The following is an 18427-nucleotide window of genomic DNA, read 5'->3' on the forward strand; positions in this document are numbered from 1 at the left end:
TTTTTTGTTTACCTCTGAGCTCTCCAGAAACTGCAGGACGTCAGGATCCTTCAGCAGGATTGGATGCTTCACTGTTCTCATCAAATACCTGAAATAGAACAAAAATAATCAACCAAAGAAGCTTTTGGACATAATTACACTTATGTCTCTAATCCAGTGATTCATTATTCTCCTTGTTGGGTCGTTGCTGCTCTGGGAAACCATCTTTGTTGGTTGGTGTCAAAAATGTAACCTTGCTCAACATTTAGAGGTTTGCAGCTCTAATTACAGAAGCCTGCTTGTCGTCTTTAAGCCACAGCCCAGTGTGAAAATACTGTAAAAGGTTGCAAATTTTCATATGCTGCTAGAACACACTGAGCATTCCCCCAAGTCAAACTCCAACCACAAGCACTGAAAAATAGAACTGATCTTTTAGGAATTTGCTTTTTTTTTCTATCAAAGATATGAGTACAGAAACTATTCATAAACTGTGTTGTAACTGAGAGTCTTTATCACCAAAAAACATTAAAGAAAAACTGAAGTTAGGAAAGAAAAATTAAAAATGTGTGTGTCTGTGTGTGTTTGTGTGTCCATCAGCGTGGAGTTCTGCAGCTCTGAGCTCCATCAGCTGTCACTGACTGACCTTCCTGTCAATCAAACACCATCAGTAAAGGGCAGCAGAATGTCAGCCCCGCCCACCTCTCCCCCACCTCCTCAGTATTCAACACACACACACACGCATGCACACACACACACACACACACACACACACACACAAACACACACACACAAACACACACAACCACACACATCGACATGTGTGTTGTGATAATGATGTATCTAATATTGGTGGTTTAACCTTTCGGCCTGTAAAGCTCTGACCAAGTTGGTCTTTGGCACGCCTGCACACACACAGGTTTTGGCTTTAACGTACTGTATCATGACGAAGAAAACGTTGATGGCACCATGTAATGGCTGTTGAATACTAACACCATCTGCCTTTTAGATCGGTTCCTTATAAGCTTCAGTTTCACCGTGCTATTCTTTCTGCCACCCGGTGCGATCTCCTGGGAAAATGAAGGCTGACTGACGATCCAGCCGGTCTGACAAGATTTCTACCTGCTTTCACGTCTTCATTTAAAAAGCACAGGTGTGAATAAAAAAATAATGATGGCTGAGTCCCATTTACCTGTTACAGTTTTGAAATTTTTCTACTTTTCATAACTATTCTTGTATCCAAGTAATTATTCATCCTTCTTTCCTTTATTGAATGTATTTTAAATAGAAACTTTCTTTTCAATGAGTGGAACACAGGCGAGACAGCAAGCTAAGAATTTCAAATGCAACTTGTTCTCTGTTCACATGACAAAAAAAGATTTAAATCTTGAATAAAGTCAGACAAAACTTTGTGTCCCACAAATCTACTTACTGCAATTATTGTATCTTGTGGGTTTGTGGTATGTATTTTCTAACAATAAATAATAAAAACAAAGTGCTTTTCAGCACATGAAATCATTTCTCAGATGCCAGAGTGTCCTTGAATGTACCACAGAGGACAGATCAGAACCATTCCTGCCTCCAGTTATATCACCAGATCATAATGATGTAACTGTGACAACATGTAATTGAAAAAAAAAAACCCTTAAAGGCAGTAACCTTTAGTTTTGTGTTGACTGTGCTGGACTGTTTGTCTGCAGTAAACTGTTTTACACAGAAATGATCTGAAACCAATGACTTCCTGAGAGGAAGCAGATCAATCTAAAAACTGGTGATTTGTTAAAATCTAATTGTTGCGTATGTTGTTGTGTTTTTGTGTATTTTTGGGTTTGCTTTTCATACCTCTCCAGTGCCGACCTCCTCTTCTCCACAAACTCATTGGACGACTGGTCCTCCTTCCCCACCTTCACCTTGGTCATGCCTGCAGATGAGGAGACGCTCATTAACATATCTGATTAACAACCGGGACGAGGACAGCCGCAGCTAATTAACATAACCCACATGTATAGGTACGATCTGTCATCACTGACAGCGTACAGAGCTAATTCTATGCAGACTGTATGTACTCTATGAGTCATCATCTCCTTTAACACAAGCCTGTGTTCTGTTTGTGACCTGTGAGATGCACCTGGACGACCCTGACAAACCCCTGGACCTCAGAATGGACACAGTCACGATCTGGAGGACAGCAGAGAGAGTGTGTGGCGATGACTTCACTTACCCACAATGCTTTTCTCCGGTGCTGGGGGGACAATGTAGCCTATGTGCAGGTACTTGGAGGCCAGTTTACTGTGCAGACCCAGAAAATCACTGAAACGCCTTTTTACCGAAAACTCGTTACTCTTAAACAGAGACATGGAGGTCTGGGCGAGGGACATTGAGAGAGAGAGAGAGAGAGAGAGAGAGAGAGAGAGAGAGAGAGAGAGAGAGAGAGAGAGAGAGAGAGAGAGAGGGAGAGAGAGTAAATAAAACTGAAGTCATGCAGAGGCTTTGCAGTTCTCAAATGTCAAACGGTAGAGGACATTTTGTTCATTACAAGTCAAACAAACAAGGTCTGAATGTTCACATTAATGCTTGAGAAGCTTCAATATGTATGAATGCTTCCCTCTGAAATGCAGTGCAGTAGAAGCAGAAAGTAGCACAAAACAGAGTAAGAGCAGTTTTGTTAAATGAGCCGAGTACAAGGATCGTGCTGATGAGATTAGAAAAAACAAAAGTGGGCTTATAAAGACATCTCACCATGAAGGTGGCTGGATGCTAATAGCAGTGCTAACATGCTACAGTTAGTATTCATCTCGATCACAGCTGAGCCGTTATAAAGCTGAGTCTCAGAGAGTCAGAGTTGAGTTAAGTCTGACAGTGACTGACAGTGGTAATGAACATTACAGCATAATATGCCAGGTTTGATGAATGACTGTCAAGGTGCCTGTTTCACTTTTGTTGTTTTAGCTTGACAGACATGATGAATATAAAGCTACACCAATAACATCATATGAGAGACATGTAATATAGTTTGATATAAATCTCACCTTGGTTGTCACTTTGTAGGCCATGTACGCATTCATGCCATCGCCTGGAAAACACACACACACACACATAAGTTGAATTGCACAATTAGAATGACCAGTTTGCTCCATTATCTCATCAGTATTGACCTCTGGTATTGACACTGAGCAGTAAAATACACACATACAAACATTCTTGCAGCAAACCGCTGAGTGTTTCAACAGTTTTGTTTACCGTCTCTTAGCGTTCATATTTACAAAAAGGGAATGTCAGGTGAGTTGAGTAATTAGCAGCTACACCGCCTGCTGACTACAAAATGAAAGTCCTGCACAGTCAGCACACATGTTACTGGTTCACAGCGCTCAGGACAGACTTCACATGTTTAGTTCCAAGCCACTAAATCATCAGCGTGTTTGTTCTGTCCAACACTTTAGACTGTGGCCTGTAATGACACACAAGAGCCTGCAGGGGGCACTCACAGGGCTGCAGAGCTTCAGTGTTGTTCCGTCAATAAGCCATTAGCACGATAATAAAGTCTGATGACTAACAGTATGACTGAGGAGACCGTTGGCCTCTGTCGCTGTCTGCTCTGCAGTTTACCTCATCCCTTTCAGAGTTTCTGCTTGCATCAGCTTTGACAGAGAGAAGCTCCAACATGTCTATTATCTTCAGGGAGGGAAGAGAAAGGCGAAGAAGAAAAGGGGGATGATGGGAAATGTAGTCCTAGTCTGTAGAAACACATCATCAAATTCAAGAAACCAATTGGAAAACCTCTTCTCTCCCATGCTGCTGTAAAAATGAACGAACGTCACTGATACCGATAAGATTTCTTGAATCTGTCCTCTCATTGCTCCATGAGAGTCCAGGATATCCCAGAATACCAGGGGTGTGAAATCAGTGCGCACTCACCAACTTTCTCAGGGTCTGACACAGATATGTGCATGTCGAATGAATCGCCGCCCTCCTCCTCTTCAATCTACAGGAAACAGGAATACAACACATCTGACAAAGGTCGCTTTCTGTGTTTTTAATAAAAAAAAAAAACAAGAGACGACAAAATCAACCAGTGAGCACAGGAAGACGCCAACACGGACAATCAACAGAGCGAGAAAGATCTAAAATAACTTACATGGTAAAAAACATACAAACTTGATGGCATCCAACAGTACAGCTCAATAAAAGCAGCTCAACAGTGGTATTAAAATGAATAAATGAGTAATATCACACTAATTACTGAGCTGAAATGGAGCTGTGTGAGCGCAGTCACCTCGTCAAAGGAGGAGTGTGTGAACATGTCGTCGTGGCCGAGGCAGATGCGGGGGGTGATGACGGAGGTGGGAGGGGTGATGGGGGTGATGGCAGGTGACGGGCCGTCAGACAGCAGGACGTCTCTCTCTGGACTGTCCAACGAAACCTCCTCTGTGGCCTCTGAGACAGGACAGACAGAAAGAGAGGGTGAGTGATAGGGCTGCACCGCGTGGCAAAAAGTTTATATATCATGAGGTAAATTAAGTAAGGGTTAATGACCAACGAGGTGGACATCATCAGGAATGAAGAGACAACGGGGAGGCCAGAACCGTCCAACACAAAGCGGAGTCCATTATTTCCTGATAATGGACACCTTGAAGGGCATTATCCTGCTTATACCATGGTCACTTGCCACAGAAAAAATATTACGACCATTAATTTAGATTTTCAACTTTTTCACAAGCCATAACTCAGTTTGCCTGGTAAAACCTGAGGGTTTGGCTAATACCTGGAACAATCATTACCATCCCATAAAGCTCTTACGCAGTAGAGACGTTGTTTCTCCAGTAAACAAACAAAATGTCTTGTCAGCTCATACAACCCTTTGGCTCATGAGTCCATGCGCTGGAAAAAGATGTAACCCTGTGTCCCTGTTGCTATAGTTACTTATTACAGGCTGATTCTATGTAGCCAGCACATTACTGTTGGATGTGGAATAGACAGTTTCACTGGAACTACTTAGTAGGTGTCCATTATCAGGAAGTAATGGACACCCTGCAGCCAATCAGAATTGAATATAATAAGGCAGTATCTATGCCGAGCGTTAAAGAATTACTTAAGCTCAAATTTCCCAAAAGTAGATTCAGAAAGTGAAAAAATGATGTAATTACAAAGATGAGAAGACCGAGAAAGCAAGCAGGCGAGCAGATTTTCCTACGTTGCTTTTCTGTGTGCGGCTGTAGATTTGTCCACAGCACGCACATCAGCAGTGAAGAGTCCGTAAGTGTCTTTTCAGGGCCTTTTTTTAAAAATGTATATGTGGCTCATATGTTTAATCGAGTAGTAGTATCGACAAAGCATCAATGTCTTTTCACCCTGTTTACCTACAGTAACTGTTTGAGTCTAAAAGAATGGCTGTATATATGTATATATCTATAAACATATATACAGGAGCTATATTTATATTTGCCCAGCCATTGCATGTGTGTGTGTGTGTGTCTTTGTACCTGCGAACAGGTCCTCTGGATCATCATCAAATAGTGAATCCTGTTTGGGTCCATTTGAGTTGGTGCTGATGTCCTCAGCAGGTAGACTGGCTGGTTCTGACTGCGCACGCACACACACACACACGCACAAACACGCACACACACGCATTAAGTCAAGAAAAGGGCAACCAGACAGTGATTTTTTTAAAAGAAGTAACAAACTACTATTGTTTATGATATGCTGTCATCATAAACAATAGTACAATAGTAGTGTCATCCATCCTGCTGAACCACAGGACTTCCTGCCGGCCAACTGGTCCACAAACACTGAAGGTAAAACTGATTGATCAGCAGCAGCAGGCACTGATCATGTGGCATCACAGTAACTAGGCCTGAACGATACTGGAGGAAACTGCTATTGGGATTTTTTTTTCTGCAAGATATATTGTGATATGAAAAATACAGGAATGTTCACCAGGTGACTAGATGAGCTCTATTTGGAAAGAATGACTGGTTTTGTAGTACATATGCAGTGAAAATAAAACTAATAATTAAACTAGAATTATCGCCTCCACCAACCAGCCAAGTTGTAGTTTACACCCATGTCTGTCCTGACTCATGTAATATATGAAGTGAAGACTTTATAGGAAATTAATGAAAGCTATAAAGTGTATTTTTGAGTGAAATGGAAGTTATCACTATATTGACATGTATGATTTTCCAGTGAGAAACATGCTGTCTTCAGTTATATTTATATTAATTATATATATTGTACTTTTCCAGAGGAGCACAGAGGACTGATAGAGAGCTTCATCACATGGTGCAACAACAATCACCTGAAGATCAATATCAGCAGAACCAATGAGCTTGTGCTGGACTACGAAGCTTCAAATATGGATGCTGCCGCAGAGAAGCTACAAACTGTAAAACGTGGACACACATCTTCAACCAGACAGCACAGAAGATCTAAACCATCTGCACAGTTTCAAGATTAGTGTCACCAACTCAGTATCTGAGCAAATGTGAAATATGGTGACAATCTGCCTTCTGTTGTTGAGTTATGATGCTGAATAATGACCAGAAAAGTGTTTTTACAGAACATCATGATGTCACAGTGAAGCTGACCTTTGACCCCCAAAATCTAATCAGTTCATCTTTAAGTCAAAGTGAAGAAATTCCTTCAGGCGTTCCTGAGAAATCACATTCACAAGAATGGAACGTATGGACGGATGGACAAACTGAGGGAAAAAAACTAAATGAAGGCAGCCCTGACAGTGGCAGTCACAGCAGCTCCTTCCAGGGAAACACACTGGAAGTGACTAATACTACATTACTGATATGTGAGGGAGTTCAGGGCAATCTGTTATACTGCATTAGCAGCAAAAAAAATTACATTTCAGCATGTTACAGCAGCAAACTGACACCACCAACCACGTAGCACAGACAGTCTGTGGGTTTCATCCACATTAAAGACACACAAACATTGTCTTTATGTGATGACAGGTGCCACTTACTGCATTTCTGCCCTCATAGATGTGGACCTGTGGTGGGCACTGACGACCAGCACAACGGAAGGTCTGTCTTTTCTTCTGGCCAGGTTTCCATGAAATTTACTGATCATACAGATGCAGCAGAGAATTAACAAATTTGGTCTGTGTCCTATTTGAGTCTCTCGCAGAGATCATAAAAGTGCAGATTTGCTGAGCTGCGTTAAAGCTCTAGCAGTTGCAGTAAAGGCGAGTTATGATAAAGGCTGGGTCCGACATACAGCATTCTCTCGACCCACGCAGCACTTCACGTTTTCAAATGGCGTGATACGAGACATGTCGAGAGCCACATCTTTACTTTCAGCCTCTTGCAGTAACGTCTGCTGAGCTGCCCTTCAGCAAGGCTCTAAACCTCTGAAGAAACAGCGCAGACAGAAGCCAGACAACAGAAATCACCTCATCTGCATGCAGCAGTTGACAGTTACTGGATCACATGTGCAGCGTGTGTCGCAACTTTATATAACACACACACACACACGCTCTTTGAGGACAATCGACAATGTGAGAAAACATCAGCCACATATTCGGAGGTTTGACACCTTTTCCGTTTCAAATTTACAGCCTGAAGAAAACATTTCAGCATCAGTGTCTCATGTTCTCAGCACAATATTATGACCTCATAATAGATTTTAGAGTGATTGGATAAGGTCAGCTTTTTGTTGCAGGCTCACCCTACAGAGAAATAATGCTATAAGGAAATTTAAGAAATAATATAGAAAATGATTTAACTTCCACAGATAAAAACTAGTCGGTTTTGGTGACAGCTACATGAGCTAAAACATACAAAGTCTAGTTTTGGGTAAAATATTGGAGCACAGATAAGGAGCTTTTTGTGGTGCTTGATCACCCAGCAGGTGGAGGCTTCTCTGGTCTTTCTGCCCTCAACCTCCACCTGCTGCTTCAACAACGAATCCATAACGCTGTGCACAGCTGGAGCCGAGGAAGCAGAGAAGAAGAGAGCGATGCAGAGATTTTAGCTGAGCGGATAGAAAGAGGAGAGGATGGCAGAGAGAGCATGGAGGGAGAGAAGAGGAAATGAGTGATGATAACGAGGAGCTTCCTCCCTCCTTACTCAGCAAACACACAGAGAGGTCAGAGGAAACACTGTACAAACGCACGCACATGCACACACACACACGCGCGCGCACACACACACACACACACACCAGCCCAGCTGTGTCCCATTCAACAACGTTTGAACCTCTAACTCTAACTCTAAATAAACCAGCTGATCAAATCCCACCTCTAATATCTGCATTTCTGTGGTCAGAGGTGCACTGTGCTGCACCTGTAACCACACCCAACAGTGACATCACACCATACACGAGAGTACACGTCTACATCAGTGCCGCAAGGTGAGGTAACCTATAGAGTGCGGGGCTATACTTAAATACTAATAGCATGCTAACATGCTCATAATGACAAGGCTAACATGTTGATGCTTACAAGATTTAATGTCGACCATCTTAGCTTTTGTTGTTAGCATGCTAACAATTGCTTATTAGCAGAAACACACAGTACAGCTGAGGCTGATGGGAACGTCATTAGCTTTGCAGGTATTTGGTGAGAAACCAGAGTGTTGGACAATTTTGACATGATGATGGAGCTACATGAAAAGTCAGACTGACAAACAGACAGACAGACAGACAGACAGACAGACAGACAGACACTGCTGTCCCTAAAAGACTGCAGGAAATATCTGTGAAAATGGAACATGGGGACACTACAGAGGAAATTCATGTCAGAGCTGAACAATGCTGACATGAAAAACACACACACACACAAAAAGGTTTAACTGTAATGGGGGGCATTCTCGTGGCTTATTATCACATGATCACCAAGTCCTCAGTTCAAGTGCCAATTGAGGTCAGTAATGGTAGACTAAATATTGGAAACATGTCAGTATAACAAAACACATTTCAACAGCAGCACCTAAAGTGATCCGACAGTTGAATCAACACCTCTCTGAAATGCTGCATTCATTTCCGCAAAGTGTACCTAATAAACTGGCAACTGTGCGTATATACTGATATCATGGACAGGACAGAGAATATGTGTCACATTCCGGCAAACTGAGACACTAAAGGAGGAAAGAGAAGGAGTCAGAGGTGAGTAAACACTCCACTTAACCCCAGTCCACCTTAAAGTGTTTAACATCCTTCATCTGTTTATTGGCCCTGGTGAAGCAAAACACACCCTGACTCATTCTGCTGCTCACAGGGGAAGTGGAGGACTGACACACTCACACACTCACACACTCACACACTCACACACACACGCACGCACACACACACACACACACACGCACACACAGGTCATTGACGAGAGCTGTTGTGACACTCAAAGGAAGACAATCATCACCAGGAATGAAATCCAGAGTGCTGACATGACAAAAAGAGGTGTGTGTGTGTGTGTTAATGTGTGTGTGTACTGTTTCACCCTGGCAAGTTTGCTTCTGAGCTGAAGTTACAACACACTTGAAGAAAAAACTTTTCATTTTTTTTAAACAAGAAACTGATTATCCGAGATATTTTCACAGACAGGGGTCTCACTCCTCTTCCTGTCTGTCTGTCTGTCTGTCTGTCTGCTCAAACCTTAAAGGTTCAGTTCACCCAAATCAAAGAAAAGAAAGAAGAAAAAAACACTTTTCAGAGGTACTTCAGCAGAGGTTGTTGCAGGAGAAGAAGCGGTTCTCAACTGTTCTCGCATTAGGGTCCACAATTTACCTCTCCAGTCGGTCAGGCCAAAAGAAAAATCACTGCATTAAAAAACATCAGGAGCTGTGTTGGTGGGCAGATAGAAAAAATAAAATAAAATTGTGTTGGTATCTGCTTATCCCTGTTCGGAGGGTTACTTTAATGGGGCCAGACCTAAAAAGGTTGATGAAAGACAAAAAAAACAAGTTTTTAATGTCCAAACCAGTAAAAGCCAGCTACAGGCAACGTTCACAACAGATCAGCGATCCTAAGAAGAAACTTCAGTCCCACAAGAGTCCTACAACACGCCCGGTTAGCTAACACAGACTAGCGTGAGCGGAAAGTCAACATGGCTGCAGTATAATATGCAATGTGTTGTATTAATGGAGAACATAAACTCCACAGAAATGTGAAACAGTGTTTGCCATTCTCACCAGTTAGTGCAGTTTCTCAGTTTTAAATTGATCCAATTCTGGACCACAGCTGCAAATTAAAGCGTAAACACTGTGTGTGCCTCCACAGATCGATCATTTGTAAAGCTACCAGAACTGAACCACCTCTAATCTAATAGCTACATCTGTTGGCAGCGTTGGCAGCATTACATGGCATGTTAGACAGCACCAAGGAGAGGTGCACTAGTGTCATCAACCTCATGGTTAGCTAACTGCACTGGTTAGCAGCTCCAGCAACAACAGGGATGCACAAGCCTGCTGTGACTGTGACACAGGAAGCCCTGGTTCACGTCCCACCTCCTTCAAACTGCCACCGTTCATTTCCTTTAACTGTGAAGCAGATCAGAAAACGCTGACACCAGTCATTTGTGGAACAACCTGAGGAACATTTTTAGGAGAGAGGTGACACACTTGTTGGCCGGCTGTATGTGACATCTGTTGGCGTTCTAATGTTATTTTCATGCAGTCGCATTAAATCAGGTTCTACTTTATTTCTGTGCTTTCATTCCACTTCAAGCACAGATCCTGTGACTGTCGATTTCTCAGTCATCCACAACTACTATTTCTACCACTTGTCATCTACATAGACAGCATTAATAGTGAGACTAGCTTTCTACTCAGAAGTCTTGTGTGTAGGATGTATGGGGATCTATTGACAGTAATGGAATATGATATTCATTGTTATGATGTCATTAGTGTATAATCACCTGAAAATAAGAATCGCTGTGCTTTCGTTACCTTACAATGAGCTCCTAATGTCAGAGACAGAGTGGTCCTCTACAGAGTCTGCCATGTTTCTACAGTAGCTCGGAGGGGACAAACCAAACACTGGCTCTAAAGAGTCCCTGCATTTCTAGTGGCCACTGCAGCATCTCCTACATACTCATAAGGGATGGGTGAGCTGAGAGGTATTCAGCTGGTTGCAATGTACAAGCGAGATGCTAGTTAATCCCACACACTGGTCCTTAGTATATGCACATAAAATCTCCTCTGTGAAGTTAATGTATTTAGCAGTGTTCTTTACACTGTCCTGACTCTACATACAGTACACAGCAACAGCCTAACCTGTACATTGTTTTTTGTGTACTTTTTTTTTTTTTTTACCTGTTTAGCTGTATGTTTGTGTCGTCCATTAAATTTGTTCTCTGCACTGTGTGGAAATACATTGAGAATCATTAACCTGTAACCTGTGTCAAATACCTTATGTCACAGTGAACAGCCAATAAAGGTGATTGTGATTCAATGACTTTTCCCCCTCACAAAAGGTTTCATCATTGTCTCTGATCAGCTGAAACATGTTTCTGAAGTTGTCTGTCTACATTCTAAAACATGCATTTATCTACTGCTGTCCTGGGTAGTAACATCAGAACAAAACTGTAAAACAAAGGTGTTTTTGTCACAGAGACTGTGCAGACCTCATGTGGAACAACCTGCGACAAAATCTAATTCAGTGTTGCCTGTAATTTTTAGTTTTAATTCAGTCTGTGTAATAAAGACAGGTGATTCAACTCCATGGGAACTTTTGAGGCTGCAGTTTGTTATGCTGTTGTATTCTTAAATGATTACATTTAACTGAAATTTCCCCTCAATATTTGGCCACAGTTAATTGTTTTGAGGCTTTTTATTTGTACCATAGCTGTTTTAGAGTCATCCTAACACTGTGTTGAAAAACTGAACACAACTACCTGCTGGATTACTTACTTAAACCACAACAACTATATTGCTAAGAGCAACACTTCAAATCTTCAACCACTCTATTTAATTACTTCACATATACATAAGTATAAACACAACAAACAAGAAACTCTCATTTGCTGAACTGCACTTTTTGATCACCGTTTTTGCAGTCCGCCTTGAATGCATCACCCGTACCTGTGTGACTGTCACCTGACGGCACGCAAACACACCTATTCTGCGTCTTTCCCTGCGCAAATATGACCCTCCTCGGCTCCTGTAACTGTCGTTTATTAAGGCCACCGTTAGTGTTGTTACATACACCAATTTAAGCGTTTCAGCGGCTGCTCTGCTGTTTGATGACAGTGCAGGGATGAATAAAACGCGCCCACACACCAAACCTCATTCAAAAATTAACCGTTTTAAAGGTCTCCTCCCTGCCTGCTCCCCCTCCTCTAAGTTTTCATCTGTTGTCAGCTGGAAGCATCACGCCCTGCCTGCCACAGCTCCCCTCGGCCTCCCTTCATCACCTCCTCCTCCTACTCACCTCCTGTGTGTCGGCCGGCTCCGGGAACAGGTCCTCCGCGTCTTCCAGCTCCTGGAAGTCGGTGTGCTGCGGTGGAGGGTCCCTGGCTGTGTCCGCCATGTTCACGTCGTTCCTGCGGTTGATGGCGATGATAGCTAACAGCTAGCTAACAGACACACACACACCGACAGACAGAGAAAACAGTCGACTGACAGGGCGAGGGGAGGAGCGGAGGAGCGGGGAGTCAGGAGGTATTCCCAGCTTTGTCATGTGACTTACTGGACTCCTGATGGGAGCCAGAAAGAAGGGAAAAAAAGAAGAGGTCTCACTCTGCCTCTGTTTCGTGATACCGCTATTCTAAACATCTAATTAGAATCTAAGACATAAAACAGTACAGGAGCTAAAATCTACAAATAGTACAGAATCTAAAATAAAATATATTAATGAGTAAGCCAGCTGGGTAACAAATGTATAAACGATTGTGTACACAGGTGCACAGTACGTAGTAAATGACAGGTAGGCATATACACATATATATACTGTGATGATCAAACAGATCATAAACACTCAGGTAGTAAAATAAATATACTCTGCATACTGTGATATGCACAGGTATGAACAAGTATGTAGAGTGAGATCCATTGTAATGTGCAGTGGGCTTTGAAACAGTCTTGTAGACATCGCTTAGGGTATAAAAAGCCCTAAGACAATATAATTACACAGATAAATGAATAGAAAATATAAATAAACTGAATATAAGAAAATGTGAAAATGTAAAATCATTTTACAAACATTGGGAGTACATCCAAACTTCTTAGTGGGGTGCAGTTCAGTCCGAAGACCCCCATCTTTTAACTAATTAACTCGAGTTATTACTTTTGTATACTTTGAACTTTTACATGTAAGTGAATATTTCTAGTGTCTGCCTGAAGTTAAATTGTACACCTGCAGTGTATGTTTTATTCTGACTTTTGTCCGTAGATTGCTCCCCTGTCTGCTGTTGTTTAATAAAGCTTTTTGATTAAAAAGGCTTATATAAATCGTTTATAGACGATCTTTGTGGCGTTTCAGCGTTTCAGACGGATCATTTTCAGCGACACACAATCACTTCCTTGTTGGTACCAAATCACTGGCGCCAACCGTAAACTCGAGTTTAACAACAGCGAATAGGGCTAAAATTTGTATTTTGAACAACGGTTTAGGTGCTGAGAGAGTTATCGCTGTCGTTGCTGGTTAGCTGCTCGGCTAACACTCTGTGTGGACCGAACCGAGCAGGGTTTAACTTTTTGCATGGACGCTAGCGGGGAAACAGCCAGCATGGCCTCAGAGGAAGCGCACGAAGTCCAACATCTAACGCAGGAGGAGAGCCTGGAGCTAGCGTTAGCAAACATGACAGTGGAAGGTAACATCATATCAGTGTTTGACAACAGCTGATTTATACAGGAAGGAACAGCCTGAAACATTCAACATGTGTCACTTGCATGCTATTCTACATTTACTTGTAAATCATTTGAACTGTTGGCTTGTTATTAAAGGTGAATAGCAGAGACACAAGCTCGCCTGAGAAGTTAGTTAGACCTAATAGCTTTCACATCCCCTGAAATGAAACAGGAAGTTAGTCCGATATTCATCAGACCGCTGCGAGGTGAAAACGGGATACAAGATGCTGATAATTGTTAGCTATAAAAAATGTTGTAATGATTGTGGTTTAATATGTACATAATACAGATATGACGGTGCCTTTACTACAACAGTGGTGAAATGTAAGTTAGCTACTGACCTTAAGTTAAATTTATAGATACTTCGAGTATTTACATATATGCTACTTTAGAAATCATTGTACGTTTCAGAGGGAAATTGTCAGCCAATAGTGTAGGTAGTAATATAAAGTTAGCTCCACTTTAACCCAAAATACTGCTTATATTTTAATGTATTATTTTTGTTATAATTCTTATCTAATAATGCAGTATGATGTGCTGCTGATATCTTTGCTGTCAGCTTCAGCTTTAATTTAGCTTTTTTGTCCCAAAGGCAAAGAAGAAACTGGTACTAAGTTTGTATATATATATATATATATATATATATATATATATATATATATACACACACACACAAAAATACACAAACCATGTAACCAAAGTATGTGCAATATATGCCAAAACCCACCATTCAAGCTCACATAAAATCTGCATGAAGTGACATTATCCCAACCAAGCATCAGTGCTTTAGACAACAGCTAATTTTATAAGGCTGATCATCAGCTGACTCATAGAGATGAGTAATAGTTTGAGGGCATGAGAAAAAAAAATCTCACCCTGCCAGCCTTAAGAAACTTTAAATTTGCTTTCTGGGAGAAAATATGTGACAAATCAGGCAGTAATACAGTGAGCTCACTGACCACTAAAACTATGTGATGCAGCCTGGTCTTGTCTCTCAACCCTGCAATACCTGTGAGCCTCAGTGGCCATTCCTGTGATGAAGAATCCAGTCAGCCTTGAACTCACTGAAATGTTTTCTTCTTTAGGTTTTGTCCCCTCCTTGATTCCTTACCTAGAACTGCAGCAGCAGGCTGTGCAGACAGACAGCACGACACAAGAGGTGGCTGTCAACACAGAGCCGGACTGGGAGCATCAGGTGGCGGCCATGTTGGAGTACAGCTCCAGCCTGACGGCGCAGTACGACAGTTTGATGAGGAAGCAGGACGAGGAGGAGGTGGCACACGAGAAAGACAAACAACAACTGCAGAAGAAGAAGGAGGAGACCACCCGCCAGCATCAGGTGAGACTGACAGACACACATACACACTGCTAAAGTACTCTGAGTACTATAGAGTTTTTTGACCTCATGTGGCGCTGTGGTCCACAGCAGGGGCACTATAGCATAAATGTACAATAATAATAACAATAATCATAATAATAATAATATTTTCAGGCTCTTCTGGACAAATTGGAATCTCTGAGAGTTAAACTGCAGCTGAACAACTCCAAGGCCACCAGGAAGAACTTCTTAGCCAAGAAACAGGAAATGACCTTAGAAAAGAACAGAGCAGAGGAGGAGCGGAACAGGTAAAAACCAAGAACACAGAAGAAATGAATGAATGAAAAGACAAGACAAGGTGCTAAATGATTCAAAGATATCTTTCTAAAGTTCTATTCATATGTGACCTTGGGAACACTTTTCTACATCAGATGATACTGAACTGATACACTCCACCTCATCTTTCCTTCTCCCTTCAGGCTGGCCAAGGAGCTGGAGGAGAGTGAGAGGAAGCTAACGGCTCTCGCAGAGGAGCAGAGCGAGGAGCAGCGGAGGTGGCAAGAGGAGTTGGACGAACTGAGGCAGGAAATGGAGCGAGTGAGGAAGGAGGCGGAGGAGGCCGAGCTGCTGGCCTTACGGGATGAGATCGCAGCTGTGGAAAAGCAGAGAGACGTTGCCATGGCTCGCATCGAGGCCTGGCTGAGAGAGGTACAGAACGTTATGATCACAATCTGATATTCAGTGACTGCAAATATGAGCGATATAAAATATACAGAAGCCCCGCAGCATCTCTGATGTTGATCTTGTGGTTACCTGTCCCAGGTGGGGCAGTACCTGAATGCTCTTAGGATGGAGTTTCCGCAGCAGTACCCTCATGAGAGGCAGAAATGGGAGAAGAAGGAAGGTCTGGTCCGGAGGAACCAGGCGGAGCTCCAGAGCCGTTTCCAGGAGGTTCTACAGCAACTCCAGCAGGGTCGAGAGTTAGACTCCGTCCCCAGGATCAATGTGCCATCTCTGCCGCAGGTCCCCATGGTAAGACCCAGTCAAGAGAAACCTAGTATATTGTTGAATGGATGGAATGGTGTACTTACTTGATTTCTAACCGATTTACTTTAACCCATTAAGTTACATTAATGTGGCAGACCCTTTTGTTCAAAGTGACTTACAATATGTACCTCTATAACAACAACAAGGTAAACTACAAAGAAGTTGAGTATATTAGAAAATTGTGGGCAATATTGCAAATCATTTAGCAGGACAGTTTAATAGTGATATTCAGTTGACTGGATTTTTGAATCTGTGCGATGAAATACATTAATTTTTCAGATATTTAATTCACTAGACTTCGCTAAACTCACTAGACTTCCTATCTGGTTTTCGTAAAGTTTCTCAAATTGATTTCACAAAAATAATATACAAATCTATACAACAAGGTAATATTTAAGGCTGCAGCTATTAATTATTTAATTGTTTTGTCCACAAGATTTGAGATAATACTGAAAAATGTCCCATCACAACATCCCAGAGCCCAAAGCTGCACAGAGTGTGTTTTAATTTCCTGGAAATTTGAAAAATAAGTCTTAATATCGCAGTGTGTTCTTTGTGTTTTCTGAGGTGTAAAAGTTGGTGCGTGGACAAAAAATTAATGGAAACAGTCAAAGTGAATAAATGATTATCTAAATCAGGGTTGAGCAATATGCTAACATTTTCCAACTGGACACTGTCAGCCCAACAACCGACGATTGTCGGTATATTTGTGACAATCTCCCCCCAAAAAACTAAGCAAGGCGATGTATGCGTCCAATTGCCCAACTCTAATGGACAAGAAGCATGTGACAAACAAGGCTTTAAGGGGTTTAACGTCTTTAACGTTGGCTTATCTTTAAAAACTCCTGCTTTCTCCCACAGGCTGACCTGAGATACAATCAGGTGATGCAGTCATTGGTCCGCTCTCAGGTCATGCCCCCTCCTCCAAACCCAGTGAATCGACCCTTCCCTCCCCAGAGACACCCACACTTCTACCAGCAACCGTACCAGCCCCCTCACCATCCCCAGTACCGCCACCGCTACCACCACCCACCACCTCAGCACCATTTCCAAGCCCCCCTCCCTCCCCAGCACCAACCTCCACACCAGTTACAGCCTCCCCATCTTCCTCAGCCTCAGCTCCAGCCTCACATCAGAGTTCCATTGCGGGTGACTCCCCCTCTTAGTCTCTCCCCATCCCCTCCCATGCAGCCTATCCACCCTGTGGTTCCTTCCCCACCTCCCCCTGCTGCTGCTACTGCTACTGCTACTGCTACTGCTACCGCTTCAACTTCCGCCCCCGCTGGCAAACTTGACAAGGTCCTGGAGAAGCTCGGGACTCGGTTCCCACAGTGCAACAGGGCTCAGCTCACGTCGCTGCTCCAGCAGGTGAAGAGCTCCCGCGGTACGCTGGCTGGCATGTCCATGGAGGAGGTCATCGAGCAGGTCGGCCTCAAGCTGGTACAGAACGAGAAGGTGGCCCTGGGGCCCATCGGCCGGCCCACACCCCCTGGCCCCATCCAGAGGCCGACACCTCCCCCGCAGAGAGCCGCGGCAGGTGGAGGTCAGGCTGTCGGGGCCCGTAAACTCTGCCTGATGTGCCAGAACCACGTGGATCCGGAGAACCGCCACCCAGTGAGCTGCTCCCACACCATCCACAAAGACTGCATCAGGATGTGGCTGCAGTTCAGCAAGAACAACACGTGTCCCTTCTGCCCGGGGAAGTAACCGAGAAAACCATGGGGTGAAAGTTCAGCCACTCTGACTCTAATCACTGCCATTTCAAAAACGACTCTGTGTGCTGATGTGTCTGTTTACAGCGGATGTGTTTTTGTTTTGTTTTTTCAAATAAAGATCATTAAAGAGGAGTAAAGTAGTGAATTATTAAGGCTGATGAATTCAACATTATGTACATATGATTAATCTTGTCACAGCAATTGAGTGCATGCTAGCAAGACAGAGATTTTAAGATGGTGACATGCTAATTAGGGCTAGAAATGGAAACTTTTGATTTTGAGAACATAAATGATCAAAGAATAAATGAAAAGGAAGAATTTGACCACAATTGATGCTAAACACTCATACCCAGGCCTAATGTGGATTTTAATACACCACTGGTTAGCATGTTATCATGTAACAATTAGCATGATAGCTAAATGCTAACATCAGCACAGTTTGCACTTAAAATGCTCATGTCAAGCACAAGATTATTAACATGACTATAGTTAGGGTGGTAACATCCTCACTAACATTTAGCATGTTAGCACAACACATTAGCATGAACATGTTCCAGTCAGCATGGAGATGAGTATAA

At 42.7% G+C, this 18427-nt stretch overlaps 2 protein-coding genes across 2 annotated transcripts in view; one reads left to right on the forward strand and one right to left on the reverse strand.

Annotated features, from left to right (window-relative positions):
- Positions 1-12531, reverse strand: part of snx2 (sorting nexin 2) — a 28128-nt gene extending 15597 nt beyond the window's left edge. The window contains exons 1-8 of the mRNA XM_041937288.1: positions 12352-12531; positions 5457-5556; positions 4250-4410; positions 3892-3958; positions 3006-3049; positions 2198-2339; positions 1819-1897; positions 13-88 (exon numbers count right to left, since the gene is read on the reverse strand). Of these exons, the coding sequence (XP_041793222.1) occupies positions 13-88; positions 1819-1897; positions 2198-2339; positions 3006-3049; positions 3892-3958; positions 4250-4410; positions 5457-5556; positions 12352-12450 (768 nt within the window). The 5' untranslated portion in view covers positions 12451-12531. The remainder of the gene's footprint in view (positions 1-12; positions 89-1818; positions 1898-2197; positions 2340-3005; positions 3050-3891; positions 3959-4249; positions 4411-5456; positions 5557-12351) is intronic.
- A 907-nt stretch (positions 12532-13438) lies between these two features.
- Positions 13439-17981, forward strand: rnf214 (ring finger protein 214). Its single transcript, XM_041937527.1, has 6 exons — positions 13439-13732; positions 14855-15108; positions 15262-15395; positions 15567-15795; positions 15910-16119; positions 16996-17981. Exons 1-6 carry the CDS (start codon positions 13621-13623, stop codon positions 17839-17841), a joined length of 1785 nt encoding a protein of 594 aa, XP_041793461.1. The 5' UTR covers positions 13439-13620; the 3' UTR covers positions 17842-17981.
- The last annotated feature ends 446 nt before the right edge of the window (positions 17982-18427 follow it).

This window comes from Chelmon rostratus, chromosome 5 (assembly GCF_017976325.1).
Source record: "Chelmon rostratus isolate fCheRos1 chromosome 5, fCheRos1.pri, whole genome shotgun sequence".
NCBI lineage: Eukaryota > Metazoa > Chordata > Actinopteri > Chaetodontiformes > Chaetodontidae > Chelmon > Chelmon rostratus.

What these genes read in the sequence shown, in the direction of transcription:
- rnf214 (XM_041937527.1), top strand. Translation starts at nt 13,621, where the DNA reads ATGGACGCTAGCGGGGAAACAGCCAGCATGGCCTCAGAGGAAGCGCAC. An exon ending in AGACCACCCGCCAGCATCAG is followed by an intron (nt 15,109 to 15,261) that starts GTGAGACTGACA and finishes TAATATTTTCAG; the next exon opens with GCTCTTCTGGACAAATTGGA. An exon ending in TCGAGGCCTGGCTGAGAGAG is followed by an intron (nt 15,796 to 15,909) that starts GTACAGAACGTT and finishes TACCTGTCCCAG; the next exon opens with GTGGGGCAGTACCTGAATGC.